The sequence below is a fragment of the Toxorhynchites rutilus genome, chromosome 2 (genome assembly GCF_029784135.1).
Source record: "Toxorhynchites rutilus septentrionalis strain SRP chromosome 2, ASM2978413v1, whole genome shotgun sequence".
Taxonomy (NCBI): Eukaryota; Metazoa; Arthropoda; class Insecta; order Diptera; family Culicidae; genus Toxorhynchites; species Toxorhynchites rutilus.
Window position 1 is genome coordinate 140,532,741 of NC_073745.1, and position 23,059 is coordinate 140,555,799.

General features: G+C 39.3%; 3 protein-coding genes across 5 annotated transcripts in view; 1 reads left to right on the plus strand and 2 right to left on the minus strand.

Annotated features, from left to right (window-relative positions):
* LOC129764333 (dynein regulatory complex protein 9-like) lies at positions 1-10,342 on the minus strand. Of its 3 annotated transcripts, none has more exons than XR_008741107.1 (6): positions 9,677-10,342; positions 9,516-9,614; positions 9,153-9,445; positions 8,782-9,090; positions 8,461-8,728; positions 1-56 (listed from the first exon to the last, which is right to left on the minus strand). XR_008741107.1 is itself a non-coding variant. In XM_055763305.1 (6 exons), the coding sequence occupies exons 1-6, from the start codon at positions 10,031-10,033 to the stop codon at positions 8,480-8,482; spliced, it is 1,242 nt and encodes a 413-aa protein (XP_055619280.1). In that variant the 5' UTR covers positions 10,034-10,342; the 3' UTR covers positions 8,379-8,479. The 3 variants fall into 3 exon arrangements, 2 of the variants coding, with proteins under 2 accessions (XP_055619280.1, XP_055619281.1); XM_055763305.1 differs by lacking the exon at positions 1-56 and having other exon boundaries at positions 8,379-8,486; positions 8,552-8,728; XM_055763306.1 differs by lacking the exon at positions 1-56 and having other exon boundaries at positions 8,409-8,728.
* LOC129764331 (dynein regulatory complex subunit 2) overlaps positions 10,197-23,059 on the plus strand; it is a 25,544-nt gene continuing 12,681 nt past the window's right edge. Inside the window, exons 1-2 of the mRNA XM_055763303.1 lie at positions 10,197-10,388; positions 18,929-19,405. Of these exons, the coding sequence (XP_055619278.1) occupies positions 10,248-10,388; positions 18,929-19,405 (618 nt within the window). The 5' untranslated portion in view covers positions 10,197-10,247. The remainder of the gene's footprint in view (positions 10,389-18,928; positions 19,406-23,059) is intronic.
* LOC129764336 (general odorant-binding protein 71) lies at positions 19,351-20,437 on the minus strand. The gene is made up of 2 exons (XM_055763309.1): positions 19,635-20,437; positions 19,351-19,567 (listed from the first exon to the last, which is right to left on the minus strand). Exons 1-2 carry the CDS (start codon positions 20,373-20,375, stop codon positions 19,523-19,525), a joined length of 786 nt encoding a protein of 261 aa, XP_055619284.1. The 5' UTR covers positions 20,376-20,437; the 3' UTR covers positions 19,351-19,522.

The following is a 23,059-nucleotide window of genomic DNA, read 5'->3' on the forward strand; positions in this document are numbered from 1 at the left end:
TCCAGCTCGTCCAGCAACGATGTTGTCCAGTCGGTGTCCACACAAAGAATGTACGGCTGAAAAAAGTGCAGATATATGAAAATCGGGAGCATTTTTATATTGCAAGTAAGGTGAGGGATACGATTAATTCTAGCAAATAAAATTTAAGTTTGGAACTTCAATGTTGTATGCTTCGTGAAATTTCATATCAATGACCGCTCGTGTATTGTGATAGGTGATTTCCCGCTCGAGAACGGGTCGTTCGGTATAAGCTGTCTGTTTTGTTGTGTTCATTTTCACCCAAGGAAAGTTTATACGGCGAGAAATTGGAAAAGTGAAGAAATATTAGAAAAAATATTAGAAAAAGTGATTGCTCTTCATATGGTATTAGGTGTTGTAAGTTCAAATAAAATTCGCATTGAGTTGAATAAACACTCAGAAAGTAAAAATTATAAAAGAAAATTATTTTTTCCATTTCAAATATGTTTTCTCTATATTAAAGTAACATGTTTTTACTGATGAGAAAAATTGATAATTGTGTTCGGTATTGGTAATTATCTTATATTACATTGGTGAGTTTTTTTTTTCTTTATTTCATCCATACACAACACAGGACGCATCTCGTCTAGGATCACAGAGGGTGGTTTTCATCATATCTCGTTCCACTTCTTTAACTTTTATCTGATACGCACCATCCAACGACTATTTACCATCCTTCTGTCATCATCACTCGGTTCATTATGTGGACACCGACTGGACAACATCGTTGCTGGACGAGCTGGACGGCGAGGGATCGAGTGCCTTTCTCAAGGCAAGAGGGTGGAGGTGGTAGCGCTGGAGTAGAGTAGAGTAGAGTTTTCAAAGGGCCTTTCTCAAGGCTAGAGACGAATGAACTGCAAAAGTTTTAAGTCTCTATAATACAAGACCTTCCTTCCTTCCATCACTCGGTAAACACTGGTGGAGTGAACAAACAATACCCAACAACCTAACAAAACGGCCCTTTTCAGGAGGCCACCAAATCATTATCAAAGAGTTAAACGATGTAATTTTTCAAACATATCCAAAATCAACAGATAGCCTAACGGAATCCTATGCGGTCGTGTCTCGGACACAACCCTCTTGTGACTTTTGACCTCCTAAACAATCAATGCAGTGTTTGACGAAATGTTATTCCACTTCTGCTTCTTCGAGAACAACAGTTTATCGATGGTTTAGTGAATTTAAAATGGTCCGTATACGCACCGCAAATGCACCTCGCTTTCGAAGGCCATAAGGGAGTACGAATCCAGAAATCGTAAAACAAGTGCATCGACTCGTTTTGAATGATCGTAAAGTGAAGTTACGCGTGTTAACTGAGGCAGTAGGCATTTCAAAATAACGAGTGGGATACATTTTGCACGATATTTTGGACATGAAAAAGCTATCCACGCGATGGGTGCCGCGTTTGTTGACCGTCGACCAAAAACAGCGGCGCGTTGATTATTCAACAGCCGGTTTGGCGTTGTTGAAGCGTAATGGAGTGTACTTCTTTCGACATTTTGTGACAATGGATGAAACGTGGATCCATTACCACAGGCAGTCAGCAGAGTGGTACTGAGGCATATTTCGAAGACTTACACGTTTCGTACTACAGAAAGGGAATCGAAATGTTGGAAACTCGCTATACCAAGTGTATCGTCCTCGAAGGAAACTATGTTGAGGAATAAATACAGCTTTGCCCAAAAAAAAAACGATTGTTTTCATTAAAAATCTTGAGACTTTTCAGCCCATGTAGTAACTTGAACAGTTTTTGACGTAGGATTACGTCTTTCGGGAACATATTGGGGTACAATTTCAAACGCTTAACGATTATATTTCATGATGGATTGATGAAATTTTGCGTCAATCGATTTCGGAACATAACATTTTTTTTATATTAAAGAAAATAATATATGTCATGAAACTATCGAACTATCGAATAATTGAAAATCTCAACCCCTATCCTAACGGAAATACCCACTTCTGATTGGTCGAACTTGACGACACATGCGGCGAAACATTGACGAAACATTCCATTATTGCAGCTATTTCTGCCTGAAAATCTGTTGGCCAGTTCCCCGTAGCCACAGAGATTTTTGTTCTGGGACCATACACTCCGGCACCTGTTCTGATTCCCATTTCTTTCTTTCTTCCTTTGTTTTTAAGAAGCTTTAAACTTTGCAGTTCATTCGCCTCTAGCCCAGTGAAGAGCCACAATAAAACCAGCCCAGAGTGGACTGGCGAAAGGGAAACCTAAAAATCACTCATCAGATCTGTCCGCTCGGACTTTCGGTTAAAGAAGAAGGTAGGAAGGGATCCTATGCTTCATAACATATTCTTCATAAGCGTGTTCCGAAACCAAAGAAAGAAGAAAAAAAAGGTCCTTCTCAGGAGGATAGGAAGGAAAGCAGTGGGAAGGATTTGGGTGGGATTAGAGGAGTGGAAGGGAGTGGGAGTGGTATGGGAAGGAAAGAGGGGAGGAGTGGGGTGTGGGGTGGGGTGAAATGAAATGAAATACAGTTTGAATAGATAATAATAATATATAGTGGTTTTGAATTTAATGGTATATAGTAGAGCTGAAAAATTGAAAGGTTTATTTAATGTATTTGTCCTTATTGGTGAGTGTGGCTGTAAAATTAGGAAATCAGTTAAGTAATGTAATAAATGGAATATAGATGTGAGAATATGTATTAATAGATGCGTGTATATACATGTATGTAAGTACATACATGTATATACACACATGAACACGCATACATGACCGTGAAGTGGCGAACTGTAATAAATGAACGATTTCAAAAGTATTTAATGTTTCGATTTAGATTTTACCAAAGAAGTCGGTTTCTTTCAGAAACGCAATAAGATTGGTTTCTTGGGTCTCGTCTCTACTGAGGATATCTCGGAGACTCTGACCTATATTGTGTCGGGCTCGAGCATCTTTGGTATGTTGGCATTCTAATAGAAGATGGCTAACGGAAACGGGTGCTACGTTACAAGCACATTGGGGTTTTTCGGCTCTGTAGAACAAGTGTGAGTGGGTGAAGTTAGTGTGCCCAATTCGAAGACGGGTAAGGACTCGCCTTTCCCTACTATTGAGACGGTCCTCCCAAGGGAGAGTGGAATTTTTGATTTTATGAAGATGAGTGGGACGGCTGTTTATCCAGCCTATGTCCCAACTTTCACGGACTTGCTGTTTTACCCAGCGGACAATGTCAGATGGAGGACCGGGCATGTCTGGGGGTTCCATTTTGCTGCCCTTGCCGGCCAATATGTCGGCGGCTGTGTTTCCGCGGATTCCTTAGTGACCGGGAACCCAGCAGAAGGAGATGTTTTTATCTGAAGCAGCCTCTTCTGTTTGTATTATCCATGGGTGTTTGCTGTTTCCACTTAGAAGATTATGGAGATAGCTAGCTGAGTCGGAAAATATTGTGGTAGGAAGGAAATCATGGGTGCATTCTTGGGTAGCTATTAAAAGAGCGAAAGCTTCCGCACTGAAGATGGAGCATTGCGGTGGAAGAGAAAAGCTACCTATGTATCTACTCTCAAAAATTCCACATCCAACTCCATCGGCATTGACTGAACCATCTGTATATACCTGGTGATTGATTTTTGGTGTATTGACCGCTAATAAGAAGATTATATTCTTTGCTTCTTTTCTTGCCATGAAGCCTACCAATCTTACTCCATAACTCCTTTGTCGACGTGTTGGGGTTAATTTCGCTGACGAATTTAGTCCATCTATTGTGCTTGGATGTATTAATGACAGTTCAGACAGCGTATTCAAATTTCCATCTTGGCCTTGTCGGAAACTCTGGAGAAGATTGGCCGAAGGAGATGAGAATTGGAAAATGATCGCTGCCGCAGGTATCATCGTGAATGTTCCAAGAAAGTTTTGAAGAAAGTTTGTGTGATACCATAGTGAGATCAATGGCCGAAGTTGTACCAGAATGATGAATTCTGGTGTGTTGGCCGTTGTTTAGAAAGAGTAGGGAATGGTCGGAGATAAAATCCTCAATGATGGATCCTTTTCGGTCGAGGTATGCGCCTCCCCAGGCTTATGAGTGGGCGTTGAAATCACCCATAAGCATGATTGGGGCGGGAAGTTGGCTAAACAGATGGTCCAGCTGGCCGCGAAGAATAGCCGGATCAGAATTTGGAGTAATGTAGATGCTGACAACTGTGATTGGAAAGGGGTGTTTAATGCGCACTACCACTGCCTGAAGGTCGGTGGTAATGGGGAGAAGATCATGTGGAGTGCTATCCTTGATTGCGATTGCAACTCCGTGCTTTGAGGGGTTGGGACCCTCTTTGAAGTATGTGATGTACTTTGGGATGAAATTATTATCGAAAATGTTTGGAGTCATTGTTTCCTGAAGAGCTATGACTGTAGGATTAAAGTTCGAAATAAGCATTTTTAGTTCTAAGATCTTCTGTCGGATACTTCTGATGTTCCATTGTATCCCGAATTTCTGTATTGGAGTGAATGTGTTAGCATATTTTAACTCTAATTCCTAAGTCTTAGTTGTGTGTATGTTTGAACTATTCAAAGGGAATTAGTTCGATGATCTTTTACCCTTGGGAAGAGAAGCTTTCTTTGGGGTGTTGGTGTCGTTCTTGTTTGGTGTAGAGGTTTTTGGAGTGTTTGTTGTGTGTGTGTTGTTGTTGTTTTTTGTTGAATGTGCGTTGTTGTTGTTGTTTTTTGTTGGGCTTGTATTGTTATTTGTTGGTGGTGTCTGTCTTTGTTCATTCTTTGTTCTTTTCTTGTCCTTGTTTGTTTGGGTCTCATCTTCAGATTTTTATCTGACTCTGAATATGATTCTTTAGTTATTTTTCTTTTGTTTTTGTTTTTGTTTGGAACATCAGACGTATCCATAGAGACGACTGATTCATTTTCAGATTCAGTTGTTGAATCTGTCATGATTGTATCAAATGTGGTGTCAATTGGGGGGGGGTGCTTTCGCGACCACTTCTAGCCGAAGCGGCCGAGGCGCAGTTACATTTGCAGTTACATGTGGGTGCTGGCTTTTGCAAGTTGGTGAGTCTGTTTTGCAGAACACTTGCGAATGAAGAGCCATTGTTTTGAAGTTGAAACTGTTCCTTTGCCTCTTTGTATGAAATTCCATTATCGATTCTTATTCTGGTAATTTTATTTTCATTTTGCCATACGGGACAATTCCTACAGGAAGAGGAGTGGTTCCCTTGGCAATTGACACAAAAAGCTGAAGCATTGCATACTTTGATTGCTTCTGTTTGTTGTTCCTGGTGTTCTTGACCGCAGTTTCTGCAAAGCGGATTTTTTTAAATGAAATCGGGAACAACCGTTCCACGAATGGTCAAAATTAAAGTTGCCGTTGGGACAACAATGTTGTTATCCTTCCTGGTAATACGCTTGACATCGTTCACACCTTGATCGGAAAGTTCAGTAACCGGTTCGGATTCTTTGATGTCAATGACATCACGGCAAGTGACAACGCATTTGCGTTGATTCAATGTTGGGTGGAAGATAACTTCAACAGGGGTTTCATCTATTAATTTAGTTATTGATAGGAGCTTACCAATAATATCCTTGTCCTTGGTTGTAAGAATATACTGCGTCCTCTTTTTTTCGTCTCGTTGTGATCGCGCGCTGTTAAATTTATCCCCCGCAACGTTGGAGATAGTTTTGCTAACTATGAACGGATTGGAAGGGATCACGTTGCACGAAGGAGCAGAATCTGCAAATTGCCGTTGAGTGGGTCAGCCTACTTTGGAGAGGTACGTTGGGTAGGTTTCCCTTCGTACAGGTTTGTAGCCCGGCCTTTAGGAGGCCCGGAGCTACTGGAAGCGATTTTGTTGTCTGGCTACACCCTAGGTATAGCCGACAAGTGGGTTTATCTTTGCACTAAAGCACTGAATAATTATTGTGGGGGCTTGACACTTGGGGATATGTTCCCAGAAAATCGCACTTTTTATACGAAAGCACTTTCGACCCATCAGTGTAGAACATGATTGAACCATTACGAACATTGGGACCACCTTCATCCAATACCTAACGGAGATGTTCGATCACTTTATATGGAATGTCATAATTGGTCCTAGGTTCCATCCAATCACTGTTCACCTCTGAGGCTGGTCCAGAGGGTAAGAGATTCAGGATGCTCAAGTGATCAGTTTTGTCCCCGTCTGTGGGGAGTGCGTTGCACTCTCTCCATTCGGATTGTTTGGGTTGTGTGAAATAGAGTCCACACACATACGGCATACTTCAAGATACTACGAACTAATTAGCAGCATAGTGTCTTCATATCGTAAATATCCTGGAAGTTGCTGGTACTACGTCGAACAAATCCTAGGGCAGAGAACGCTTTGGCGGTGGTTACATTGATGTGTTCGTTGAATCGAACTTTGTTGTTCGCCGCGATCAGTACACAGTCATTCTACGATGTAGAAGCTGTGCCAACAATTCATGGTCGACATGGTAGATAGCGAACGACTGCGATTCCACCACAGAAACAACAGAAGTGGCGTGAAGAAAAATACGTTCACTTGCGAGACGCTATCATGAGCAAAGCCGACACAGCCTGGAAACACCCAAAACGCAATCCATTTTCATGACATTCCAGCACGCGTGTTCAAATTAAAATGGAAGTCTTAATTTATTAAATTTCAACATTACACGTATTCGGTCCTACACGTTGCTTCGGTTGGCTGGAGAAAGCAAGAATAATTTTTACTTAAAAAAAATTAAATATATATATATATATTTTTTTATTTTTAATAACTTTTTTAAGTTACCCGAGTTACCCGAATGGATCACAATTTTGCATTTTGTAATCCGATAGACCCAAATCTAATCGAGATGTGCAATTGTGGCAACCTTCCCACGCAATTCGACATAGTGGATATTCAGTTTCGTTTAGCATTAAACGGAAATGGTAACGAATTTTCGGGTGGGATAAACATGCTTTTAAACCAAAAATTACGAATGAAAATAAGGTCTACCGTATCAACTATGTGATCTATGTAACCGAGTAACACATTCTCTGCAAGTGGGGACAAATCATGAACGAAAATTACATCTCATAATAATTTTATATTATGGATAATGGTCATATTTTACTTTGCATTTCCGCCAAAAAAATAGTTATGTTAAGGATAGAACTATTTTTTTAAGTATTCACATAACATTGAGTGATAATTTTCATTAAAAAAGTATGGATGGGTTATACCTATGATATAACCGCAAGGTTGACGTAGGACTAACGTTGGCTTAGTAATCAATTACATCTCTTCAATTAGCAGTAATCCCACCTTGGATGATCCTTATTGGGTACGATATCGCCGCTGTTTAGAGCTATCTTTTGTGTGTATTGATTAAAGTAGTGAATGAATGAAACTATTTACGAATTCAATTGCAAACAAACCCCAATGTAAGTCAATTCATGCATTATGGTAGTAGTTATCGCAGCGAATAGTTATCAACTTTTTGCCTGATCATCAAACGGTATGCGTAGAAGTTCAGTGAGCTGGCGACATGGAGGGATATCTTCCAATGCAGTCTTGAATAATCGAGCCAAAGCGTTGCATTTGTATCCGCTTTTGTAGACCGTGTTAGCAAAACGAATTCCGGAGTGTAAAAATGCATTGGGGTATGTAAGTATTGCCGACTTGAATGTATCTGCAACGCCAATTTTCCCAACTTCTTGGTTTCGGAATTTATATTCCGGTTTGCAAAAATGCAAGCGAGTACAAAAGTACCCGAAGTTTGCATCTATTTTGCAATGTAAATTTCCCCAGGCTCCATGTTTTTGAAATCTGTGTTAGGGAAACATTCCAATTTTCAAAAACGCAAACGAGTACAAATGTTCCTGCTGCTTTCATCTAATTTGCTATGCCGATTTCCACAGGCTCCATGGTTTTGAAGTCTGTGTTAGGGAAACATCAATCCATTCCAGGGATCGTACCTCAATCTTTGTACAATCATAACTGAGTGGATTTTCGAGCGGCACTCGTTTATATACCGATTGTTGTGATTTCGATAGCCTGTTTTGAAAGCAATTTTAGGGCTATTGAAAAACGTTTTTGGATCAAAATGTAACAAGCATATAACGCGTAGACATTCTATCTTTCGAATGAAGTGTTTATCCTAACATTTCGTTAAGTTGTTTAGGAGCTATTAACACTCGAAATCTCGTTCTCCAGCGTAACGCTTTCGTTTTCGAAACTTTGAACTTACACCCCAGTATAGAAATGAAAGACGTAGTCCTATGTCAAAAGCTCTTGGCGAAAACTCTACTTTTCGGTTACTTCTCTACACTCATGCCTTGAGAAAGGCATTCGATCTCTCGCTGAGGCTCGTCGCGCATGTATCAATAGAATCAAGTCAAAAGAAGTGAGCTCAAAACGCAGTTTATTCAAATCTATTTCGTGTTCCAAACTGTTAATAAAGGTGTTTGTCAAGCCATTAGTTTTCTCAAAAATACTTACATCTAAAGGAACCTTAATTTCATTTCCTGCAAATAGTGATTTCAAATAGTTCACAATTTCTATCAGCTTGTACTGAAGCTAGGAACTTTACTTTTTGCCCTTAACACGACGTCCACCGCGACGGCCTCGCATCTTCCGTTTTCTCTCGGCCACCGAACGCCAAGCCCTTTGGAGAATCCTGGCCGCTCGGGACATCATGAAAGCCCGTACCAACTCCTGATGAGCGCGGATCTCATCCAATCGACGTTCTTCGATAGCTTCAAAATATCTAAGAAGGAAGGGATTATTGTTTTCGTAGACAACCTTCTGAACAGCACTTACTTCTTCTCCTGTTTATCGAAGACCGTTCTCTTCCATTCGTCAAACTCTTCCTGTCGAGCGCGCATTGTGTCAGCCAAAGCATTTAACTCTTTCGTTCTCTCACCCGCATCTTTATCGTATTTGTTCAGCAACAATTTTAGCTGCTGGGTTAGTTTCGCCTTCTTCAGACGGTTGTCTTTCTCTACTCGTAAATCTTCCTCCAAGGTAGCCTGGTACTCTTTCGTTCTACGATTAGCTTCTTCCAAAAGGCTCTCATACCGCTGATCACTTCTCTCGAAGTAGATGAACATCTTGCGATCAGATTCGTCACTAAAATAACAATTATTAATCAGAAAAAAATACAGTCGGAGAATATCGAAACGTATTCCCACATGAACGCATCGATCTCTTTCTTGCTCTGCTTTTCCAATTGCTCAATTTCCGTCCGATACTTCTGGATGATGGCTTTCTTTTCCTCGATCTCCTTTTGGAATGAAGCTTTCTTTTCCTCGAGCAGTTCCTCAATTTTGGCGATCTCCTTGATGTTGCGTTCATTGGTTTGCCACATTCGGTGCAAAATCTTTTCCTTGGCAAGATCCTTTTGGGCCGTCATCTTCATCTTAGAAATCGTAAACTTACGAAACTCGCGAATGTTGGAGAGGAACTTCCGATAGATGCCAGGCAACTGAGTTGGGAATCGAGTATATGTTTTAAACGAAGAAACATTTAGTTGGAAAGTTGAACTTCAAACTTACATTTTTTACGTGACCGGCAATAGCTGCGTGGAGATCCTTGTTTGATACCATTTCTGCAAGCTCAATGAATTTGGTTGAATGAAAGTGAAAGTCTTCCATCTGGGAAACAGAAAATAATTATTTCAACTGATTTGTGTACTAAAAAATTTCACCCAACATACGTTAACAACTTCCGGAACGGGGCTTGTGTCGTCTTTCGATCTCAGATATTTACATACAACTCTCAACACGTCTTGCTCGGCAGCATCAAAATGCTCATCCATTAGCGCTTGATTTCTACAAATCAACGGGAGACAAAATAGTACCTCCAACGTATCAGACATCTCCTGCAAGATTAGTGTAACACGTTTGATCTGAATATTGAACTCCACTTTCTGAAGACTTTCCGGATCGTACGAATCGTGCTCCCCCTCCCCGTAGGCCATGATCTCGAGCTTAATTTTTTCGATCATATTTTTCACCGTCTGAATGTCCTCTTCGCTATCTCCAGCGAAGATATCCTCGACTGCGTCCGCCATCGCTGCTAGCTGATTTCGTCTGATTCGATAGAAATCGATCCGCGCGATGTTTGAAACGGCAAACAACGCGCGCTGACCCCAAACTATGTTTGCTACCTTAGCAACACCCCCATTGCTTGAACAGGATGAGTCCCCACGAAACAGTTCTAATTGTGCTGTTCACGTGAAAGGTTAGATATTCGAAAATCGCGGACCGTTTATCAATCTATTCAAGATGGGAAAGAAAAAAGGAGGAAATAAGAACAAACTGGCCAAAATGTCGGAGGAGGAACGGGCCAGATATCTGCAGCATCGTGCCGATATGGAAGAGGAAGCACGCCGTCGGAAGCAGCAGTTAATTGCCACTTTTATGAAGGTGAATTAAATTCAACTTTTTTATTTGTTCGCCGAGGAGTGCTCACGATTAATGTTTATGTTGCTCGGAGACACAACGCTTCAATGATTACATTGTGTCTTCGGAGATGAAATTATTTATCAATATTTTTTTTCATAATCTCAAACTGCGAGGAGAAAAATCGGATCGTATTTAGCACAAATCGCTATTTAGAATTCAATAATTCCTAACAATAATATTAATGAAAAAACAATATTTTGAACAAAAAAAGTTTCTTAAGGTTCACAGCCGTTGATAATAATTCTGTTGTAACTACCAACAGATATACAGCCATTCCATGCCAAACCAATATAATGGTTCTCAGATTTTTGTCAAAAGTGGTAATTTTGTTCTTTATCGCAAAACATTACTCTTTTTTTATTAGGGTGCCCATTTCCATTTTAGCCGAAAAATCGTTTTTCCCTTCTTGAATGGCGTTAACGTTCCCTTGTGGAACTTTTGCCGTCTCAACGTATGCATTAACTAGCGTCATTTATTAATACTTGGTCGAGATTTCTTAAGCCAAATAACACGCCTTGAATGTATTCCGAGGGGCAAGCTCTTGAATACGCATGACCACAGTGCAAGTCGAAGGAAATTTCTTTGACGAAAAATCCCCCGGCCAGAACGGGAATCGAACCCGAACACCCGGCATGATAATGTGAAACGCTAACCACTCGGCCACGGGTGCACTCGTTTTTCCCCTTTTATCCAAAAATAGTGCCAATAAAAATAGTTATTCCGATTTTTCATTCGGAACTTGCTGTGAAATGTTGATTTATACGATAATATACCCAATGCAAAATAGCAGCTTAATCGAACTTCATTTACTAGTGTCGCAGACGTTAAAATTTGAGTTGGAAACCGAAAAATGCTGTTGATAATAATTTTTTAAACGTCGAGATCGACTTTCATCTCGATTTTTTTCCCGTTTTTTCAAAATAACAGTAAATATCGACGTTTCATGCAATTTTAAGACATTTGGCATCAAAAAAATTTTTCCCCCCTTGAGTAATTTTGCGATTTTCAAAAAACTCAAACTTTAACCGCTTTGCGCCACTCTCACTTAAGTCCGATTGAGCTGATATTTTGCATAGGGTGTGTTTTCGAGGTGGTGAACATTTGTTATGAGGTAACTTTTTGAAATTCGAGATGACCTTTTTCATTGGCGCCAAACCGATATAGTGATTCTCAGATTTCCCAGAAAAAATTGTAGTTTTGTTCTTCATCGCAAAACGTTAGACTCGTATTTTTTTTTAATTTTTTCATTAGGGTGACCATTTCGATTTTAGGGGTGTCCGAAAAATGTTTTATCCCATTTTTTCCATAAATGACTTTTTTCAAAAATTCATAACTTTTGAACAACTAGACCGACTCAGATTGTCGACATATCAAATTGAAGCCTGTTACCTGAAAAAATAATACACATGTAAAAAATTAGAATTTGTTTTTCGTAATTATTGATTGTATTTGTTTTTTTTATAGTTTACATGGTCTCGGGACCAAGGGCACTATATGTTTCCATATTTTTGACGTGGGACTACGTCTAACCGGAATATATGGAGGGTAAAATGAAAACCTAAACACAGAACATGCAGGAAAAAATGAAAGATTTCGAATGCTTATAGCTCGAACATTTCGTACTGGATAGGAGAGATGTTTGCATCACTTGATGCGCATCTATCGCAACTAACAAAATGTTGTTTTTCATTAGATAAACAATTGAATAACTGTAAAATATTAGGCGTTATCTAAACGCCCTAACTGCATCGTTTTGATTGGCCCGATTTACGGTTTCCCTAACACAGCCATCAAAACCAAGCAGCCTTGGGGAAATCGGCATTGCAAATACATGAAAGTAGGGGGGATTTTGTTCTCATCGAAAAATGTTCCCTAACACAGACTTTAAAACCAAGCAGCGAAATCGGCATTGCAAACAAACGAAAGAGCCTAGAGGCGAGTGAACTGAAAAGTTCAAACCCTCTTAAAGCCAAAAAGAAGAAGAAGAACACACGAAAGTAGGGGGAGCTTTTGTTCCCACCGAAATGTGTTCCCTAATAGAGATTTCTAAACCAAGGTGCCTGGAGAAATCGGTATTTCAAATTCATGCAAGTCGGGGGTATTTTTGTTCCGACTGGAATGTGTTTCGAACGTCATCATAAGGGTTCGTTGGTGCCTTTGAGAATGCATCAATTCATTAAACTGACGTTATGGCGAAGCAGGCGTTAATATTGTGCGCCAAAAAAGTGTTGTCATTGTTGTTGTTTCCATGCGGTGCCAAAGATATATGGATGCAGTTATGAGATGTGGAATAATGGTGCTGGTGAAACATGTATATAATCGACTGTAGCCGAGTTTATGACAATTGCGAAAAAGGCCACCGGAATAGCGTTCGAGGTAAATTTTCAATGCATTGACATGAAATAAATTGCGACATGCGATCAGCTAGTGTATTGTTTTGCGATGGCAAGAATGAATCATCAACCAACTATCGTCAACCATTTCAAACCATTTCAGATATTATTCTACTAAGCAGTTGTTTCTAAAACTTCACAGCATTGTAGAATAATATCCGAAGGTATTAAAAATAACAGCGTAGTTCTACGTCAACAATGCGGTCGTATCTTGGACACAACTTCCTATTATTTTTTTCTTGATAGCTGAGGTGTTTTTACATAACGTATCCAAAAATGAAATAAGCGTTATTTTTTGTTCTTGGGATTAAGATTTTTGAAAAATTAATCGATGGTCCAAAGAATCAATTTTTACCCCTTTTTACCACCACGAAAATTCATAACTTTTGAACAACCGGATCAATTCAGATGATCGACATATAAAATTAAAGCCATAGAGCTAGTCTTGTTTGAAAAAATATTGCACTTGGAAGAAATCAGATTTTGTTTTCGTAATAATTGATTGTAATTATCAGCCCTATTCTGTATTCCGACGGATTTCCATTTCGTTCGAAACCATTATTACGTTCGAGTTATAATTTCGAATGCTCTATTTCGAACGTTTTGCCCGTTGAATGTTCGAAGGGGAACAGATCGAACGAAATGCAAAAACAACTCGAACGGAATACAGAATGGTATTTTATCAAGTCGTTCGAAATATTTCGAATCGATCGAAATACAGAATAGGGGTGTATGTTTCATAGTTTACATGGTTTCAGGACCAAGGGCACCATATTTTTGTATATTTTTTCCTGAAAGCTGTTTCACATAACATTTCCGAATATTAGAAAGGTGTTGTTTTTCGTTTTTGAGTTAACATGTTTTCAGTTTTCGCTCAATGTTCACATGCGACTAGAATTCAGATGCCTAAGTGGAATGAGGTATGATGAAAGCCGCCCTCTGTGTCCCTGGACGAGCTGGCTCCTGTGTTATGTATGGATGTAATAAAGAAAAAAAAAACCTTCAATGTAATATAAGATAATTATCATTATCGAACACAATTATCAAGTTTTCTTACCAGAAAAAAAAGTTATTTTATTATAGAGAAAATATATTTGAAATGGAAAAGGTAATTTCATTTATAATTTTTACTTTCTGAGTGTTTAAAAAAAATGAAAAAATGAGTGTTTAGAAAAAAAAACTCATTCATCGCTCTCTACTTATTCGCCGGCACGTATGCAATCAGCAATACCCACGCATGTTACAATGAGCACTATCCATTTGTGCGCGTCTATAGTTAAACTATCGACCACGAGGGTATTTACATGCTGATTTCCCCCAGAAACCTTGGATTGGACATCTCTGTTAGGGCATCCGCACCAATGCGTTGTTACAGACATTTTGACAACCCTCACCATAACGCAGCAACCCCACTGGTGGTTGCGGTTCAGGTGTGGGAAATAGTAATCTGCCTCTCGGTGAATAGTGAGTTAACAAATTTGGCAACGCGATAGCAACCGAGCCAAGTGTTGCTATTTTCAACAAACGTAAAACATCTGTTGTGGGTTTCATTCGTCTTGTGTTCGTTTTTTTGTGATTTTGCTCTGAAATATTATTTCGGAAACGTATATTATCTACCAAAAAATGAACGCGACGAAAAGAGAATTAACTGACACTTGTCATTTCTTCTAGTAATAGCAATCGTATTTAGCAACCTGCGGTGCGAAAAAGAAGTGATACTATCGCAACCGCGATAGCAACGACGGGTGCGCAAATCGACGAGTTAATAAATTGGCAACGGCTAAAACTCGAGACTAGAAACCTTCAATAGTAACGCATTGGTGCGGATGCCCTTAGGGAATACATTTCGGTGGAAACAAAAGCTCCCCTACTTTGATGTGCCGATTTCTCCGTATCTTCAATTTCGACCAATCAGAACGAGGTATTGCCGTTTGGAGATTTTTTTATTGTTTGCTAGTTAGTTTCATATGTTATATTATTTTATCAATTGTGATGAATCGTTATGGAGTGCTCAGATCGATTGATGCAAATATATCGTAAATCCATCAGGAAATAACTGACTAATAGTTGTAAGTACGTGAGCCGCCGCATGTGTCGTCAATTTCGACCAATCAGAAGTGGGTATTTCCGTTAGGATAGGGGTTGAGATTTTCCAATTATTCGATAGTTAGTTTCATGACATATATTATTTGATTCAATGTAAAAAAATGTTAAAATTGATTGAGGCAAAAATTTTATCAATCCATGAAGCTGTTTACATCTGCCATCTCCCTTTTTTATTAATTCACTCGTCAGACCCGTTTCTGTAATCACCCCCGAAATTTCTACGTTATGGCGGGGCACGTATGTGCGATATTCTATTACAAACCGTTTGCCGATAATAATGCCGTTAGTTTGCTTCCGATTAGCCACGACAACACGCAGTTTGTTCAATCTAACCTTGAAGATTTCGAACACGAATAATGTCTTGCCAGATCTTCGAAAGAGAAATTCGAATGACATTGAGAGATTTTCCGTTTGGTTTGAGCCGGAAGAAAACAACCGCCTTCTTCCTCCCGCTTGTTGTGTCTACTTCAATGCCATCCACTCGCAATATGGGGAATCCCGTTAGGGAGCAACAATCACCTCACCAGCCACGAGAATAACAGTATCACTTCAACGAGACACGATAACGATGTATATGCGTCCAGTGGCTTCGAACTTAGGAAGACGAATGAATTCCACGTCATAAATTGGACGCTTCGCGTAGTGTGTGATGAACAAGAAGAGGAAGGCAGGCTCGAGCCCTGCAAAAAACGAACGCATTGCCAGGGCAATAAAATTTCGAGGCAAGCGTCATACAGCGTGTTAAGCGCGTTACAGCTGAGTACAAGCTGTGTGGCATAATTCAGTCTTTTTCCAAGCAGTTAACATTGTTTCTTTTCCGTCATCATAAGGGCTTCGTTGGTGCCTTTGCATTGATGCATTAAACTGACGTTATGGCGAAGCAGGCTTAAGGTTGTGCACCAAAAAAATATTTGGGGAATACCAAGTATCTTGAATGTCTCACTGGAATTTTATAAGTTATTTGGGTTCGCATGTCAGTCGCAAAACTGCCTTCAACTAGTATTGCATTTGCGCTTATATTGATCATAATGAAGCATTGCTACTGTTTTCGAGGTTGTTATTAACAAAAAGAGTTTATTTCGCGTGTTTAGTCACCAAGAAAGTAAATGTTTGTTTCTACAATTTTTTATGTGATTAGGATTCGCTTGCCAGTAGCAAACCTTCCTCCACTAAGGGTGACAGCTGCGCTTCTCTCGAGCATGAGAAAGTAACGCAACTTTTTTTGAGGCCAGTAATATTAACAAAAGCGTTTCTTTTGAGAATAGCGCAAAATGATTTGAAGTATTTGTATTCCTAGTAGTTTCAAGCCACCAATGTATGGCTCTGTATGCATGCTATGGCGAACGCTTGTTTGGCGCTTGGTTTACGTTGTACGAACGATGCCTAGAGGTGTGATTCCATTGAGGCAATACTGAATAACATGTAGCATGATATTTGATACTTGCAAGTGTTGTCATTGTAGTTGTTTCCATGCGGTGCCAAAGATATATTGATGTAGTTATGAGATGTGGAATAATGGTGCTGGTGCAACAAGTATATAATCGTCTGTAACCGAGTGTATGTCAATTGCGCGAAAGGCCACCAGAATAGCGTTCGAGGTAAACTTTCAATGCATTGACTTGAAATAAATTGTGACCTACGATCAGCTAGTGTATTGTTTTGCGAGGGCAAGAATGAATCATCAATCAATTATCGTCAACTGATCCTACAATGAAAAAAACATTTCAGAGATTATTCTATCAAGCAGTTGTTTCTAAAATTTCACAGCATTATAGAATAATATCCGAAGGTATAAATAGGCGACTTATATAAAATAACAGCGTATTTCTACATCAACAATGCGTTCGTATCTTGGATACAACTTCCTACAATTGTTTTGTCAATTATTGATTTTGAAACATTATATCAAGCTTCAAATTACCAAATATAGCATAAGATAAAAGAGATGATAAAATTTGATGCGGGGTGATTTGGACCGTCTGTGGGGTGATTCGGTCCAGTGTGTGTCCAGTGTATGTCAAAAAACATACAGGTAAACTTCGATATAACGTACATTTCACTTTCAAAATTGTACGTTGTATTGAATTGTACGTTATATCGAAGCATAATAAAGTACTCACAAACGTAGTCTATATTACATTATTGTGTTGCTGTTTTAGTAAAGATAATAAATAACTTCAATCAGAAGACGAAGCCGGCCTTTCTCATGATGTTTCCCTTCGTACTGTTGATTAAAGCCTGATTCATTTAGAATCCGGAATCACAAAACCAACTGTATTTCGGAATTGATTGAAGGTACAAAACTTGTTTTAGCATCACAGTAAAGATAAGTCATTGTTCTATCAGAAAACAAATATTGAAAAAAAAAATTCCTTTACACTTTGGAAATGTGTACGTTATATCGAGGTAAAATGTACGTTATATCGAGTGACGTTATATCGAGGGTACGATATAACGAGGGTACGTTACATCGAAGTTTCCCTGTATTTATATTTATGCAAAGTATTTAGGGATAATGTTACAATCAGTAACAGTGTTCTGGGATCGATACCAGGTATCTTGGCCAGATTCCAGACCAGAAAAATTGGATGAGACCATCTCGAATTCTGAATGGATCTTTTCACTGTTGTTCGAGCATTACGAGCAAAGAAAATCCGTCCCTGATGCCCCGCGTTGCTCTTTCAAACTCCTTCTTCCAACGTTGTTTGCCCACCCTTTTTTGTGATTCAGCGGCATCTGGAATCAATTAGACCAAAGAAAATCCTCAAACCTGTAAGACCAATTCAACGCACAGAAACGTGTCCACGTTACCCCACACAACATGCAAGAATTAAAATGTAATTAATTTCATTTATTGTTATCAAACTTACAGTTTTGCTGCATCAAATTGTTCCTCTTCTGTAGGCGAACAGAACTTTACTGCATAATACACGAAAAGTTTGTTTAATCTGCGGGAAAAACCTTAAAACCACGATCGGAAAACTCACATTTTTTGATAATCAAAGTGCTTGTTGTGTTCATGCTACCTTGTTCTTCAAATTTTACCAAAGTTTTTTCAATTAGATACATACAGTTCACCAATAAAAGTAGATGACATTATAAAAAATCCAAGTTGAGCCGTACTTTTTAAGATAAAAGGGTAGTCCAAATCACCCCGTATGTCCAGCTCACCCCGTGTTACACTACTGGAAAATGATAAGCCGATATCCTGAAAGACCTGCGCTTCCGCATTTCCCGGTTGTGCTCTGAACTCGCCTGAAACGGCTAGATCTTGCATCTTGGCAATGTGCCGGCTCATTTCTCCCTCATTGTGAGCATGTTTTTTACGAAAAAAAGGTATCCCAACGTTACCCCCCTACAAGTTTCTCTGTTCCCCAAAAATACAGTCTACCCTCCTTTTCTTCTTTTGCGAGTAACTGATCCCCTCGCTGTCAACAGTAGAATAAGTTGAAATGTAAATACACTATAGATATACGAATAGATTTAAGAATTGAATTTGATCATCAATATTTTTATAATCACCTTATGTCCCATCCTTATCCTAAAAAAATGTCACCCTTCTAAACTCGTTTCAACCACGAGTAATCGGTTTTCTACCTTACTAACCATAGAATTAGGAAATTGTTTATATATAGTTATAAAAATACAGTTAAGAATTCGGCTCCTTAAAACTTATGTAGCTAAGCCTGTAAAAATAAACGAAATAAAAAAAATACAGTCTCATCTCAAGGAAACTCATCATGGCGACATAGAGGCTGTCAAAAAGCTGTGATAAAGCTATTATTCGGCTCAATTGCAGAAGACTTTCAAGGCTGCTTTCAATCGTTTCAGTCGTGTTGGAATCGAAATTTTAAGATAGAAAAGATGGGTTGTGAAGGTTGATGGTTAAGCTTTGTTGCTAACCTGATTTTCTTATGTTTTATATGATTTATGTTATGATCGCCAGTTATCATCTTTTAAGAATTTTAATCACCAAAAATTTCCATACACATCTAATTCCAGAACAAGCTGAAACGCGAGGATGCCTTCTCCCGGCTGAATCTGGCCAAAATCAACCAAGAGTGGCGCACGATACTGCGCAACATAAAGTGCAAAGAGCTCAAAAACGAAATCGAACAGGTGGAGAAAATGTGCACCGAGTGCATCGAGAGCAAGAACGGCATCATCCGGCGGCTGCTGTGCGATCTGGACGAATCGGAGGAAATCTACTCGACCATGCTGCACGCCCACATGGAGAAGATCGATAAAATCATGAATATTCACAAGGATCGGCTGCAGTTCTTGCAGGAGTTGTATGAGATAGAGAAGAAGGAGATCATCGGGAACTACGACTTGGAAATCGGCCACTACAAGAGTAAAAAGTTTGGACTACAAAAAGAGTTGGAATGTGTATTTTTCGGACTGGCCGAAAAGAAACGGCTCGATGAAAAGCATGCGGAAGAGGAGCATATGACGAAGAAGGATGAGTTGAAAAATTCGGTAGGTTTGAAACATATTGCATTTATATCCTATAAACGAGGTGCTAGTTGAGAGACATTACACATTGCTATAAGGTGCTTGTGACTCCACACAAATTGTGAACTTCAATTTAGAAAATTATCGTCTCAGATTCCCAATCGTTGCAATTGGCTCGACCGCGATCTGCCAAACAAGTAACAAATTTCATGGAGTAATCACATTTATCCTTCAGTTTTGTATCCATGCCTACCATGTGGAAACACTCTTGAATCGAATCGATATAAAAATCTCGAAGCTCGTTATCCCTTAGATCTTTAGTGACCACATGTATGACTCGGTGCTTATCCGGAAATCCCTCATTGTTAGTCATTTTCAACTCCTGGAAGAAACACTGCATCAGACAGGCTCGATCACGTCCTACAGAGGCATTATGAGAACTATTGCCATTGAATCCTTGAAAGTTTCTTTGATCACGATCATAACGGTTGTTCTCTTGGTATCCATTTCCATAGCCGTTGTTTGATCTATCGTTATAATATTGTCTCTTATACCGTCCCGAACGGCCGTTGCCCCATCCTCCATACCCGAAATCCCGTTCCGAATATCGTTCGCCTTCATTTCGGTTCCTATTGTTGTTCTGACGGTTTTCCCCATTTTTATCAGAATTTCGATCGTTGGTTCTATCTCCACCGCCATTATTTCTTCCGTTTCCCCTCTGATTACCTTGTCTCGCATCGTTTATATCCCTCTGACCATTCTCCTCACTTTGATTCGCATCTGGATAGGACGAATCCGAGCTTTCGTTGTTCTCGTTGCTGGTTTCATTATCCGTCTCCGTTGTAACACGTTTCATACACGTTCGGATAACCTTCCGCACTTCTTCGCTACTGGGGCCATCCTGGGTACGACATCTGAGAGCAGAACTATTGTCCAGCAAGCCTACGAGGATTACCAAAAGTAATAACGACAATAACATCCAACGATCGTCCATGATTATGTACTATTTGTGGATAGCCATCACAGCTTTTTATGATACAGGGTGCGCAAATTAGATTTACAATACTACCTACAGCGATACTCGCAACTGGCTCTTTTATAACGATGATCTAAATCAAGCGAATTTGTACAACATACGACTGATAGTTGATGCACATTTCCGATGGGCGATTTGCGTCAATCAATCACTTGTTAATGTGGCATGATATGTTTCAGATACCGTGTAGTTAAATGCGTCTGACATAATGCTTTCAATGGCAACCTAACTTTTTTAGGCTCATTTGTAGGCTGACCAAACGTACCGTTTTGAACGGGACAGTACCGTTTTTTCGACCATTTTTGGTTGTCCCGTATTTTTACCAATCTGTACAAAAGTGTATTAAAAATAAGTATTTATTTCTTTATCATAACTATCAATATTTTTGTATCGAATGAACTGATTGGAACTTGGGTTTCAACTTTGCTCAGAGTGTTCGCAGGAAAACAATTTGTCTGCCAATTGTGTGTTATTCAGTAGTAGTTATTGCAGAATAATTGAAGTGTGTTTGCGACTTCGTCGGTGAACATAATGCAACATTGCTTGAGCATGGTAAGGCACTATTTCTATCTCTTGGACATTCTATCGAAATGATTCTCAGTATTTTTGACCGATTACCTTTCTATTTTCATTCACACGAGGAACGTTTTGTTGTACTCCGCGATTAACTTGGAAATTTGGAACTTTGGATCTCGAACAACGGATACTTTTCACCACAGATAGTTGTTTTTTATTTTAGTTTCCTTTCAAACTAAATTTTATTTAGTTGTTTTTTTCATTTCATTTCATTTATTCATTCATATATCCTTTTTTTTCCCATTTATTTATTTATTAGGCTCATTAGCATTTTAGCTGTAACAGAGCCGGGTTTTAATCGTGTATATGTACATATGTTTATGTTTCTATAAATTGTAAATTACACACAGTAGTTAGTAGTAGTCATTTAGGCGTTAGGTTTTCTGTTCCATTACATTATGGTAAATTACACAGTAGTAGCCATTTAGGCGTAAGGGTATTTTTTCTGTTCTTCTATTGTTCAGCAGACCGGACAGTGGAGACAGTTGATATTGATCATTGTTGGGTTATTTATAGAACAGCAGTTGTATGGATGAATCGATCTTTGTTCCACCGTGGATCGATTTCCATCGCTGATGATGGTTGCGTGGACGTAGTTATTCTATAACAACACAAAGATGGTCAATTGAGGGCCCTAAGTTTGAACTCACGATCGATCGCTTGGTAAGCGAACGCGTAACCAAGTGGCTACGAAGACCCCCTTCATATATACTTGCAGAGTAATAACTTCCCCCTAACTCTACAATTGGATTCAATACAACCACATCTTAAATTTTGGATCAGAATTCAATGAATAACTATTTTCTAATTCTAATTTCTAATTTCTTCTTTCTAGCCAATCTATAAGTTCACAATTGAACCTTCCGCGTGATCTAATGATCCTAATTTCAGCTGGTTCCACAGAATAATTGCTCGCACGAAGAATGAGTCTATAAAATTAGAGGTATTTACTTGTGGCAGAACAAAGTTTCGGGTTCGCGTGCCTCTAAAAGAAGTAAGCTTTCCAAAAAGATAAAGGGGACCATGCTGGACTATTCTAAACAGAAAGATGATGTGTCGCATTTTAAGAAAATTATGAAAAGAACATCCCAATAGCTGATGGTGAAGATGAGAAACTCGAGAAAACGTACTAATACCGAATATCCATCTGAAGGCGCGTCCACATTATGCCGAATGATGCCGATCGGCCTGTACCAGGTGGCACATTCAGTTCGTTATGTAATGTGAACGTCCCATCGGGTGCACGAAGCCGAAGCCCCATCGGATGTACGAAGCCGTACGAACCGGGCGCCAAGGTCGATTGGCGTAATGTGTACGCGTCTTAACACACCCATTTAGCGCAACCCTCAGTCTCTCGAGAGCAGCTACAGAAGCATTCGATGTTAATTCCAAGCAATAAGTGAAGTAGGAAGGAAGGTCGGTCTTGTATTATAAAGACTTTAAACTTTTGCAGTTCATTCGTCTCTAGCCTTGAGAAAGGCCCTTTGAAAACTCTACTCTACTCTACTCCAGCGCTACCACCTCCACCCTCTTGCCTTGAGAAAGGCACTCGATCCCTGACGGTTTTTACGAGAATGATGGTTTAAGTGAAGTAGGGTAGTAGGAGAGATTTAAATAATCTTATTTTAACCGTGGCAGACAACATACTAGTAGTAGGCTTCAAGTGGCGCAGGCCAGCATAGATTTTGGAGCACTGTGTATTAATATGAGCATCCCATTCCAAATCATACTGAAAAACAACTCCCAGGTTGGAAGCTTTGTCAACATATTCTAGAACTTCATTGTTGAGAAGAATATTTGGCTATGAATTTGGTATCTGACGTCTACTTATAAACATAACTTTCGTTTTAGAAGTTTTAATAGGAAGTAGGTTACGTTTTGACCACCGACATATATTCTCAAGGTCAGAATTAATTAACCGAGCCATTTCATCGACCGCGATATCGAGGGAGCAAAAATATAGCTGAACATCATCAGCAAATATGTTTTTTTTATTAATCCGTTTATTTTTACAGGCTAAATTACATAAGTTTAAAGGAGCCAAACTCTTAACTATATTTCTTCTA

Bases quoted from the DNA above. Each gene is read 5' to 3' on its own strand.
- LOC129764336 (XM_055763309.1), bottom strand. From the start codon at position 20,375: ATGGACGATCGTTGGATGTTATTGTCGTTATTACTTTTGGTAATCCTC. The intron at 19,568-19,634 runs GTAGGCATGGAT...CTTGTTTGGCAG, and splicing joins TTCAAGAGTGTTTCCACATG to ATCGCGGTCGAGCCAATTGC.
- LOC129764333 (XM_055763305.1), bottom strand. From the start codon at position 10,033: ATGGCGGACGCAGTCGAGGATATCTTCGCTGGAGATAGCGAAGAGGAC. The intron at 9,446-9,515 runs GTAAGTTTGAAG...TTCCCAACTCAG, and splicing joins TTGCCGGTCACGTAAAAAAT to TTGCCTGGCATCTATCGGAA. The intron at 9,091-9,152 runs GTGGGAATACGT...TTGTTATTTTAG, and splicing joins AAAGAGATCGATGCGTTCAT to TGACGAATCTGATCGCAAGA.